Here is a 13,164-nt window from a genome sequence, read left to right as displayed (position 1 = left end):
CCTACTCATGATTAATCCTTCACCTGATCTTTTTGGTATTTTACTCTCATTCTACGATGAGTGCTGCTTATTACTGTTCTCCCACAACAAGATGGGATCCAGACTAGTTGCAAAGCAATTAATAAACAGGATTGTATCTTATACCTCATTTTCCTTGTATACTATTCTATCACAGTCTGTTGTTGGAGCTTTCATCTCTTTTGACTCCAAGATGCTGGCTCTAGGGGTAAGATGGCTATTTGTTTGGAGTCTGAACAGGGCAGCATCATGCTATGGATTCTGCATCTTCACTTATATGTTACTGCTTGAGTAAAGAGATAAAATACATCATAATATTGGATATCTTGTGCATTATTTACATACCTGGGAACTCCAGGTGAAGAAATGGGGGCATTTCCTGCGATGTTAGCGGGAACGCCCCCAACATAATTAGGAAAGCCCACTAACATCAGCGGGACCGCCCACTGATGTCACAGGACTGCCCGCAGACGTCAGTGGGCAGTCCTGGCCGCGTCCCGCAAGGGAAGGCTCCGGGTAGCTGGTGCTCAGAAGTTCCCAGGTATGATTATTTAGCTATATCCTACCTAAGATCATTATAGATTGTTTGTTTACAGTTAAAATCACATGAATATTCAGATTAATTCCAATATTTAAGTGTTCGGTGTATGTTATAGCACTGTACATATTCGCTTTTCTATTTATCTATTTGACATCTTGTTTTTGACGAAGATGTCTTTCTGGCACCATGTAGTATTTCATCTGCACTTAAAGATAGCCAAATGACCCTTTTACTAACTTCCTTGATAGGTCATATAAAGGCTGGCCCTCATACAGTACAAGCATCTGAGTATGTATTATATCTGCATATAAAAAGTCATTTTAAACATACCCTGGCAATCCACCAGCTTCCATTACATTTGCTAACGTGACGTCATTAGACCAGACATCATACTGCCATTTTCGAAGTCCCAGAACACCACAAAGAACACGGCCAGTGTGCAACCCAACTCTCATATTAAGATCAACTTCAGTTGCTTCTGCCACAGACCTAAAACAAATAAACATAAGTTTAACCTATATAACTGTTTTTTATAAATTCAATGTATTTAAATAATTGTCTTATCTGTTTAGAAGCTTATTTTATTCAAGTGGTAACAAGGTCTTGCAATGTTTTTATCTCATAATTCTGGACCTTCATCAAGAAACAACCATATACATGCCACATGCATAGGGAAAAAATTGTGTGGAAAACCGTGTGTCAGACTTAAATGCTTCAGCAAACTAATTTTTATATTAGACAAACATAACCCGAATAACCCAAGGCAGGTTTTTCCCTTTACTGGACAGGTACCTCAATTGTGACCAGCAATAGCACAACCTATGTCATCACTATAATTTATTTGCAATTGCTGAAGCATGTTTGTTCTACACATGGTTTATTGACTTTGTATTTTCTAAATGCAATGTATTTTACACACTAAGTTCAGTGATAAAGGTAATTAAGTTTATATATTAATTCAGCCATAGAAAGGTACTTTTTCTTAAACTTTTAAATCTAGAGGAAAGACACAAACTTGGGATAGACCCTCAGTGCAGTATCTCCCAAGAGGCAAGGAGAGCAGCTCCCGCCAGCACCACAAGGTGAGGAGTGCACTTGAGTTGCCCTATGACAATGCCTGTGCTCAGGGGCAAAATCAGGTAAATCTAAACAAAACGGCCAAAACAAGAGACACATGTAAGCAGCAGGGCCCCTGAGGAAGTGATCACGACCCCCGCGATCCCGGTTGCTGCGGGTTTTAGCCCCGCATTTAAGACAGCCCTATCGGTAGTGCAGTCGCATCAGCCACTTTAGTGTGAGGCCACATTACCGCCAGGGCCGCCTTAAATGCCAGGGCTGACATGATACTAAAGGAGGGGGCATTAATTCCCAAAGGGGTGCTGACTGGGGGCATCATATAAATCAATACTAAAGGGGATAAATATATAATGTGGGGCTAGCTGGGGGCAATAGACAGGGGTGTGGGGGCATTAGGGTGACCACATTGGCTATGTTTTCCAGGACACATATAACCTTTACATATTGCCGACCAGTCCAGATACAATGCTGCCCTGCAGTATGGGGGATGCATATACTCATAGACGGAACCAAATAGTGAGAAACACATCCCCATACTGCAGGGCAGCATTTTATCTGTGAAGGTGGCATCAATACACAAGGGGGGCAGCTGGGGCCATTACATAAATCAATACTAAAGAGAGCAGCAGGCTGGGGGCATAAATACACATAGTGCTGGCTGGGGCAAAAACACAAAAGGGGTGGGGGTCATGACAAAGCAGTGTGGAAAATACTTTTTTATTGTTGTAGCTTAGCCCGTCTGGATGTAGGTGTCAGTGTGGCAGAGCCTGTCCTGGTGTGTGTGTGTTTGGTTGACAGTGTGGCAGAGCCTGTCCTGGTATGTGTGTGTGTGGGTGTCGGTGTGGCAGAGCCTGTCCTGGTGTGTGTGTTTGGGCGCTGGTGTGGCAGAACTTGTCCTGGTGTGTGTGTGTTTGGGCGTCGGTGTAGCAAAGCCTGTCCTGGTGTGTGTGTTTGGGTGTCGGTGGGGCAGAGGCTGCTCTGGTGTGTGTTTGTTTGTGCGTTAGTGTGGCAGATCCTGTCCTAGTGCATGTGTATGGCGGAGCCTGTCCTGGTGTGTGTGTGTTTGTGTGTAGGTGTGGCAGAGCCTGTCCTGGTGCATGTGTTTGGATGTCCATGTGATAGAGCCTGTCCTGGTATGTGTGTTTGGTCATCTGTTTCCTGGCACTTTATTTACTGTAGGAATAAATGTAACTATATATTTTTTACTTATCCAGAGATAAAACACCCTCCAGAATTTATAGTCACTTGAGAGGACAAAACTTTCTAGGCCCAGAAATCAGTGAGAAAAAGTTAAAGGTATCGTGTTATTTACTCTGCTTCAATCCGAAAATCTTATTTAAAGGATTAGTGGCACTAAATTGTGGCTTCAGGCTTCCTGTGTATGATGACTTTTTTTTGTGTGTACTCCCAATAACATTACATCAATATGCGTTAGAAAATCGGGAAAAGCTAGGCATGGACGGTGGGCTGATTCAGTGGTGCAATGGGCCTCCCCTGCCTATGCTTCCACTAAAGAAATAGTTTTAATGTCAAATGGGTCAGTCCAAACCTTGTCTACTGCAGCAAATTTGCAAGCGTATGCAATGAGGTTGGAGAGGAGAGGGTAGTCTTATCTTCAGGCTTTTTCTTTTTTTTCTAAATTAATATTCAAATTTGGGGGGGTTGTCCTATAATCAAGCAAATACGATATATATTTCCAAAAACTATACAGCCTAGGGAATCTAGTTAGGGACGTATTGGCCTGTCCAATGCAGCTGATCCCACACCACCGTCTTCCAAAGTTAGTCTAAAAAGAAAACATTTTTCACATCCACTTTGCAGTTTCACCATGTTTATTTTTCTAATTGGATATGTGAAAGAACAAAAAAGGTCTTCGTTTGTGTTCAGTAAAATCCCCCAAGTACAGCAATACCCAACACGTGTTTCAGTTTTCAAACTTATAAAAAGGTTTTGTACCGTGTTAGCCGTTGAGAAAACAGGAGAAAAGTATAGTTAAAATGATACCGTTTATTGGCTGAGAGTTTAATTGCGAGCTTTCGAGACCAAGTTGTTAGGAAGAGACCTAACAACTTGGTCTCGAAAGCTCGCAATTAAACTCTCTGTTAGCCAATAAATGGTATCATTTTAACTATACTTTTCTCCAGTTTTCAAACTTGGAATTTTGACAGATCACTTTATTGGGCCCATTAAAGGTCCCAAATATCAATTTAACCTCATAAAACTATACACTCACTGGCCACTTTATTAGGTACACCTGTTCAATTGCTTGTTAACACAAATAGCTAATCAGCCAATCACATGGCAGCATCTCAATGCATTTAGGTATGTAGACATGGTCAAGACAACTTGCTGAAGTTCAAACCGAGCATCAGAATGGGGAAGAAAGGGTATTTAAGTGACTTTGAACGTGGCATGGTTTTTGTTGCTAGACAGGCTGGTCTGAGTATTTCAGAAACTGCTGATCTACTGGGATTTTTACGCACAACCATCTCTAGGGTTTACAGAGAATGGTCCAAAAAAGAGAAAATATCCAGTGAGCGGCAGTTGTGAGGACAAACAAGCCTTGTTGATGAGAAGAAAGGGCATGCTGTTTCAAGATGACAGAAAGGCAACAGTAACTCAAATAACCACTCATTACAACCAAGGTATGCAGAATACCATCTCTGAACGCACAACACGTCGAACCTTGAAGCAGATGGGCTACAGCAGCAGAAGACCACACCGGGTGCCACTCCTGTCAGCTAAGAACAGGAAACTGAGGCTACAATTCGCATAGCCTCACCAAAATTGGACAATTGAAGATCGGAAGAACATTGCCTGGTCTGATGAGTCTCGATTCCAGCTGCGACATTCAGATGACAGGGTCCAAATTTGGCATAAACAACACAAAAGCATGGATCCATCCTGCCTTGTATCAACAATTCAGGCTGGTGGTGTGGTGGTGTAATGGTGTGGGGGACATTGTTTATACGCGACAGCCTATCTGAGTATTGTTGCGGACCACGTCCTTTATGACCACAGTGTACCCATCTTCTGATGGCTACTTCCAGCAGGATAATGTACCATGTCATAAAGCTCACATCATCTCAAACTGGTTTCTTGAACATGACAATGAGTTCACTGTACTCCAATGACTCCCATAGTCACCAGACCTCAATCCAAAACAGCACCTTTAGGATGTGGTGGAACGGGAGATTCGCATCATGGATGTACAGCCGACAAATCTGCAGTAACTGTGTGATGCCATCATGTAACCCAGTACTAGCAAGGTGTACCTCATACAGTGGCCAGTGAGTGTATATTAGCTGAAAGCACAATGTGCAAGAACCTCAAAGTCACCCCTTACCTTTCAGTCTAGATAAAACAGGCGTTAGCTCAAGATGAAACAAAAATATCAAATATATGCCCATATTAAATGAAATAAATAAAATACCATCACAATAAGAGAAAAAATATACTAAATATAAAATATATACAAGAAATAAGAAATACATAAAAAGAAAAGCAACAGGTGAAAAAACATCTTAATCAAAGAAGCAAAACACAACATAGCAAGAGTTTAACCCCAAGGGTTTTCTTGTGGCTAAACTAAAGATCCAGTGCACCTCCCATTGATTAAGGTAAGTAATAACATCTCCACCTCTAGGGGGACCAACAAGCCATTCAATTCCCATAAAGGTAAAGTATTGTAAATTACACAAGGCAAAATGCTTGCCAATGGGAGAAGTAAGTACACCTGTCTCAATGTGTGCAATGTTCAGGGGAGGGCTGGCAGCCTAAGGCCTGGGGGGCAAGTCAAGTGAAGTGGCCCGTTGTGCCATGAATCAGCCCACCATACATGCCCATCTTTTCCTGAACGCATATTCATTAAAAAATACAAATATGATTCAAATGTGTAAATACATAGCAACAAAGGATGGTTAAAAAAAAAGCAAAACCTAATGTCCCCCTGATGCTCAGCCAGTTAAATGCCCCCATGATACTGGCTGAGGATTATGGGAAGTATAGAACACAGCAGCAGGAAAATTGCAAAAGCTAATATGAGTACCCTACCAGGATCATACCATAAAGTGGGCTGATTGGGGACAGAGCTGACACTGAAGAGCTGAATGGGGACAGCAATGACACGGGGGCTGAAGGGGGACAGAGGTGACACTGGGAGGGTCTAATTGGGGACAGAGGTGACACTGGGAGGGTCTAATTGGGGACAGAGGTGACACTGGGAGGGTCTGATTGGGGGCAGAGATGACAATGGGAGGGGCTGATTGGGAACAGAGGTGACACTGGGGAGCTGAATGGGGACAGCAATGACATGGGGGGTCAAAAGGGGACAGAGGTAACACTGGGAGGAGCTGATTGGGGACAGAGGCGACACTGGGGAGCTGAATGGGGACAGCAATGACATGGGGGGCTGATTGAGGACAGAAGTGACACTGGGGACACACTTACACACACATAACTATTTTTTTGATTTTAACGAATACAAAAAAAATATTATATAGCTTGTACAAAAATAAGTTGGTTTACTAACCTCCTACTTCCACTTTTGGGGGGTTCGTCTAGACCTCCATCCCCTGGTAGCAACAGACTGGTTTCTATGTATACAGGATGTCAGTGACACGACATCCGGTGCTCCAGCAGTCTGAGTGCGAGGGGGCGGAGCTTTCACCCCTCACGCTGCTCCCATCACTATGCGGCCATCAGATTGCTGGAAAACTGATCTAAGCGGCGGCTGGGTGCTGATGCCGCCGGCCGGAGCTACTTTTTTAAAAAATTAATATGGCAAGCCAAATCGGCTATTAAATGAAAAAAAAAAAGTATTAAAGTAGCTCCGGCCCGCGGCATCAGCACGCAACGGCCGTTTAGATTCGTTTTCCAGCAGTCTGATGGCCGCATAGTGATGGGAGCAGCGTGAGGGGTGAAAGCTCCGCCCCCTTGCACTCACCTTTCACCCCTCACGCTCCGCCCCCTTGCACTCACCTTTCACCCCTCACGCTGCTCCCATCACTTGGCGGCCTTCGCATACGGCCGCTCGGTACTGATGCCGGTGGCCGGCGCTACTTTAATACTTTTTTTTAAAATTTAATAGACGATCTGGCTTGCCATATTAAATTTTAAAAAAGTATTAAAGTAGCGCCGGCTGCCGGCATCAGCACCCAGCGGCCGTTTAGATTAGATTTCGGGTGGCCTGGGGGGCAATTGCCCCCCGGCCCAGCCCGCCCCTGAAAAGGTCCAAGTAAAAAAATGTGCACTTCCTAAATGTGGAATTTTGCCTCCCATACAACCCGACAAACCCACGCATGGGGGTATCACTGTACTCGGGAGATGTTGCTGAACACATACTGAGGTGTTGTTTGATAGTGACGTATATCAAGAGCTGTAAATCCATACCTGAAGCGCAATTTTATTGAAATAAAACACAAAATAAATTACTACCACAAAGTTTGACAAAGACTGGTGGTAGAATTTGTGCATGGAAAGAGTTAAAATTCTAGCATTTGAAATACCCTGGAGTGTCTAGTTTTCAAAAATATATGATTTGATGGGGTAAACTGCGTTGGCCGGCATCAAAATTACCCGAAATGGCACATGGGGGGAAGAATTACCAGATTTGGAAAAAATGGTTTTGAAATAGCAAAACGCTACTTGTACTTATTGCTCCATAACGTGCAGAAAAAAGCAAAAAAACATAAAAACATTGGGTATTGGGTAACTCAGGACCAACAGTAGAATCTATTTAGTAGGTTTTTGGGTAAAAGTCAGAAAATGTGGGGGTTTTTTTACATTTTTCATCATATTTTATTATTTTCTTATGGAAAATTAGATAATATGATCAAAACTATGGAAGAAAGCCCTTCTTGTCCTGAAAAAAACAATATATAATTTGTGTGGGTTCACTAAATGAGTGAGGAGAAAATTACATCTAAACACAAGTGCCGCAAAAGTGTTAAAACAGCCTCAGTCCCAATGGTACAAAAGGTAAAACACAGCCTGGTCCTTAAGGGGTTAAAGATTCCAGTCTGTTATTCTAACTCAATCAGCATAACAGAATCACTCACATGATGTTAGCTGTTTCTTTTAGGGCAGGGCTGAAATGCAATGGAATTTTTTTTTGGGGGGGGGAGATTAAGTTCATTTACATGGCAAAGTGTGACTTTGAAACTGATCAATTCATCTCATCACTTTTCATAACCTCCCCCATGTTAGCCCCCCCCATATTAAGAATTTTAACAAAAGATCGTTGCATTTGTTAGATCAGGTTTGATCAACTGTTTTTTTTTCATTAGATCTACTCTAAAATAGGCAATATTAACAATCTTTTTGAGGGGGGCTAACCCGCAGCCAGCCCCCCCCTCAACAAAAATGTCAACAAAATGTTACTGATTATGTTATCTCCATGTGAGATCAGGTTTGATCAGACAACATTTTTGTTAGATCTAGTCTAATTACTGAGATATTGCTGCCTCTCTCAACTGAAATTTGGATTTTTTTAATGGATTTTGGTAGATATTCGTTAGATCAACTGTTTTTTTTCGATAGATCTATCACGCAGGAGGCGGTATTCACAATCCTATTTTGTGTGTGGGGGATGGGTAAACATACGGGTTGGCCCCCCTCAACTGAAATTTGGATTTTTTTAAATGGCTTTTGGTAGATATTCATTAGATCCCGTAAAATCAACAGTTTTTTTCGTTAGATCTATCGGGCAGGAGGCGGTATTCACAACCCTATTTTCGCCCCAAGAGAAGACAGGAACCGGCGAATATTCGTGGACATTCTTCATGCTCGTTTTATCCCGGTTGCCTAGCAGGGGTTAATAGGGGGTTAAGGACACATCAGAGCAGCAGATGCTTTGGCGCCGTGAAGGTACGTGTGTGCGACTCTATTGGTCGCCGGGAGGGGGCTCATCTGGCATCAACAAATGAATTGCAGAACTGCAGAATGCACTTCATTCGTTGATGGCAGGCGAGCCCCCTGCCGAAACGACCAATACAGTCGCACACACGTACCTTCATGGTGCTATCCGAGGTGTACATAATACACATTGCCCTAAACTGAGGGCCAAGTTCCTCCGAGCAGTTGTCTTGTCTGAGGCCTAGACAAACGTTCCGAGGAACTCGGCCTTATTTATCATACACACACATCCATAGAAGAATAGGGATTTTACTTAAAATCGATTTTAGACCACTTTTAAATACATGCCTAACATTTGCTACCTATTTACAATGGCATACTTTTCAACAACCTAACTTTTACGGGGCAGGACTGGAAAAAAGCAGGACTGTCCCTGAAAAAGTTGGCTCTGTTGGCAGGTATGCGGATGGAAAAATGTGGGACAGGAACTAAAAATAGCTTAGGGTTAATGTACGGTTATGTTTAAGAGTGGTAGCAGTGCACGGGTTTGGTTAGAGATGAGTAGTCCGCACAGGGCGCCACAACGCCTAAGGCCGGCTCTATGTTTGAGCTTAAATTTTCTGTGGCATCCCTGAATGGTTTAAGGACTGCCACTAGCTGGGCGATCACTGTCCAATCCTCCCTATTCAATGGAGATGTAATCCCAATATTATGGATTGCCCTCTGCTGCTCCTCTCCAGCATCTCTAAAGTGGAGTTCCACCGCGTAATGACATCCTGTCATAGGCAGTGTACAGGAAGACCTGCCCTCTCATGCTCTTCCCTCAAAAGTTGGTTAGCCTAAACACTATGGTGAAAGTGCCTAGCGATCTTTCTGCAGCGTGACAGAACTACTGCTGCTACATTAGTTCCTTCTAACATTGCTGCCTTGACTACAAGATGGATGATGTGGGCTGCACAGCGCACACCAACAATATGATCATCCCGCAGCGCTTTCACCATATTGGCACCTCCGTCAGTTACCACAAAACCAACTTCAAAATTGGTGCCCGCCTCTGCACCCACCCAAAGGCTAAACATTTTCCTCATTGCATGCAGAATATTTTCGGAAGTATGCTTTTCATCCATCACTTCTGCATGGAGAAGGAATGATCGGTAGCCTGCTGCAGCAGCTTCCTTAGACACACCGGGCTTCCACCAGTGTGCTGTCAAAGAAAGAAAGGCATGCTGCCTGCTAGGTGCACTCCACAAGTCTGTTGTGAAATGAACACACTGACCAGCAGCCTTGGAAAGCTCCGCTTTCACTGCTGAAACACAGGACTGATACAATGACGGAACTGTGTATTGTGGAGCCACAGCCGCCATCAATTGTTTGAAAGGCTCCCCTTCAATCATGGAGAAGGATGCCCCTCCAACAGCAATAAACTGACCAATAAGTCGGGTTACTTTATTGGCCTGCTGTTTGACCTGTTTAAAAGTGCTCCCAAATTGGGGCACGGGGAGCCTTAGACTATGCCTTGGGTGCTGCTTCTACTGCTCGGGGTGGATGAACAGCGGCAGAACTAGCGGTGGTGGCACGGGTGGTACCAGTACTGGCCATAGTGTGACTGCTAATTGCTTTAACTCTAGCAGATTTGGTAGGTTTTGCTGCTGCTGGTGGTGATGATCGTAGCTGAGAAGTTGGAGGCTCAGGGGAAAATTGTGCACTAGTCATTTGTACACTGCTCCCTGAGGAATCTGATTCCTGACCACTCATCTCCTCTACTTCCTCTGGCTCATAGTCAAGTTCTTCATTAGTGTCACGTTCTGCCCAGGCTGCGGAGCTGCATATCTGTCTTGCTTTAGTTTCTCTGTTTTGCTTAGATCCATTCCTGGGTTTCCTTTTGCTCTGTTCTGCTCTTCCATTCCTTGCTTCTGTTTCAGCTCTTTGCTTCAGCTCTGTTTCCTTTATAAGGTGTGCCCCACCTATGTGTTCTGTTTGTTTCAGTCTTCAGTCTGAGGTATGTCTCAGTGCTATGTGTTTGGTTTACATGTTTGGCTTACATGTTTGGCTTACATGTTTGGCTTACATGTTTGGCTTACATGTTTGGTTTACATGTTTGGTTTGTTTCGTACCACTGTCAGCAGGGATTAGCGTTAGGACCCACCGTCATTGGAGTACTTTGGCGTAGTGGTGGGTTAAGCATACTATGGCCATATCATGTGACGGAATCTCCAATTGTTATCAATCAGTCTTGGGCTAGTTCCTGTATTTATGTTTGTTTGTCTTTTATGTACCTTTGCCCTTCTTCCTTGAATCATCTGAGTTTTCCGGTTCCTCTCTCCTCTCCCCATGTCCCAGTTAATATGTCCTATCCTTGCTTAAAGGAGAAGCGTCCGAGGGTTCCGGCTCTTCACTCCTTCCTCTGTGTTCCTTGCCTTGTTCCCTGTCCTTTGTTGTGCCCTGTATCATGTATATCTTGTCTAGTAATGTTTATTCCTTGTCTGGTTCACTGTAGTGCCCTGTAACATGTATGTCTTGTCTGGTTATGTTTCATGCCTGGTCTCCCTGTCCCTTGCTTGTTATGTTTCTGCAATACCCTTTGCTTAGCTTTCATACTCCCTGCCTGCAGCATCCTGCACGTATTCTAGTGATATGTTTCATGCCTGCTCCAGGGTGCCTACAGGATTTCGCTTTGTTCTGGACTTCATCTGCTGCCATATCAGGGCGCTGGTGTTTGGCTGCACATCCCTAGGTGCTCATCACCTGGGTGAGTGTGGTCACCCTGCAACCAAGCCCTGTCCAACTCCACTACTGCATTGTGACTCCTGCACACAGTCTTTGGGCGCGCTGGGCCCTTTCAGTCATCTGCTTGGACCCAGTCCGTGACAATTAGCCAGATCAAATGGAATTCCTGCTGGGCTGGAGCTAAGACTGATATCATGACTAGTAGTGCGAGCAGGAAGAACAGACCCTAACTCTGCACTTGGCCTCTCAGTCTCCTCTGGTACCTCGCTAGGTGGAATTCCACTATGTGTAGCCCTCTCTCTAACTGTCTTTACAAAAATATTGTAAGGACTTGGTGGCTTGCTAGAGGTGCTAGGAGGACATGGCGTGGCGGTACCGGTGGGAACAGTAGGCGCAGCACTAGTGGTGGTAGAGGTGGTGATGGTTTTCCCTACAAAGGAATGAGATTTTGGGAAAACCCCTCTGAGTCTTGCTGCTAATTTTGGTCTGCTTGGTACCTTGCATGCTGCTCGTGAATGGGGAAGATGCTGCTTGGGGCAAAAAGGCACTTTTTTTTTACTCACTGGGCTAGTGGAAGTACTAGTTGCGCTACCCTTTAACTTTCAACTTGCTTCTGGTACTTTAGGCTTTCCATAAAAAAAACAGAGATTGTGGGCCTAGCAGCACCGCTACTGCCTGCTTTTGGTGCCTTTCCTTTACTTGATGATTCTTCAAACAATGCTTCCCCAAACGATAAGCGAAAGCTTGGCCTACTTGGCCGACTAGACTGACGCAAAGGCTGCATCGTAGAACTGGTGGTGGTGGTGGTGGAAGTGGTGGTGGTAGATGGAGCTTGTCCCTCCTTAGTCCCAAAAGGCGGATCCATTTCAAATTTTGTGTTGTGTGTGTGTGTAGTGTAGTGTTTAAAACTAGGGGGACAGGGAAAATAAATTTATTAAGGAAAAATAGGATTTAAAAAAAAAGTAAAAAAAAAAATTAAAGACGAAAAAAAAGAGGAAATTTCTCTTCAGTGCTACTGCTTAAAAAGTAACACTATGCACAACTGCACTGTGCTGTTGTGTGCAATCTGCCAAAGTGCTCAAATTATTTAAATTACTAAATCAAGATTATCTATTAACTACCAGTATTTTATTTTTATTTTAAATTTACACGGGCCTAAGAGCCTAGCCTACTACTATGCTAAAGCTATATTTCCTTACTATTCCAAGTCTACCTCTAGGCAAACGCAGACACTCTCAAGCCCACTAAATTTAAGTGAGGTTAGATCAGTATATGATTTATTAATTAATATTAAGTTATATAATATTAATAGATTATAAATTAGAATTACTTATGTTATAGATTATGGGATATAGGTTATGAACTAGAATTACTTATATTATAGATTATGAATTAGAATTATTATATTATGTTATAGAATAGATTATAGATTAGAATTATTTATTAAATTATATTATGTGGCTAAACAACTTTTAGTTTAAATCAGATACAGAAGCAGACAGATATAGTTGTCCTACTTCTGCTTACTCTACAAAAATGTGCTAAACTATTTTGTTTTTTAATAGTACTACAGCTAGCACCTTGAAGCTTTGCTTAGTACAGTTGTCAACATACAGTCAATCTTTCTTAAAAATAAATTAGAAAATAAAATGTAACTGCAAAACAGTTAGCTTCACTGCTTGCTGAACAAAAACACACAGCACTTATGCGGCTGCACTCACTAGCCCAACAAGCCCAACAAGTTCACTTCACTGATGGAGCGAAACACTAAGGGTACTTTTAATAAAAATAAAATGTAAAATGAGAAAATATTAATCTTTAGCAAAACAGTTACCGTCACTGCTTGCTGAACAAAAAAGAACACAGCACTTATGCGGCTGCACTCACTAGCCCAACAAGTTCACTTCACTGATGGACTGAGGTGAGCTAAACAAATGAAATTAAAT

General features: G+C 43.0%; 1 protein-coding gene across 1 annotated transcript in view; it reads right to left on the bottom strand.

Annotated features, from left to right (window-relative positions):
* Window positions 1-13,164, bottom strand: part of ADCY1 (adenylate cyclase 1) — an 854,652-nt gene that overhangs the window by 585,304 nt on the left and 256,184 nt on the right. Inside the window, exon 6 of the mRNA XM_053467783.1 lies at window positions 890-1,048. Within this exon, the coding sequence (XP_053323758.1) occupies window positions 890-1,048 (159 nt within the window). The remainder of the gene's footprint in view (window positions 1-889; window positions 1,049-13,164) is intronic.

Source organism: Spea bombifrons, chromosome 5, assembly GCF_027358695.1.
Source record: "Spea bombifrons isolate aSpeBom1 chromosome 5, aSpeBom1.2.pri, whole genome shotgun sequence".
NCBI classification, from domain to species: Eukaryota; Metazoa; Chordata; class Amphibia; order Anura; family Pelobatidae; genus Spea; species Spea bombifrons.
This window is presented reverse-complemented; position numbering and strand designations above follow the sequence as displayed.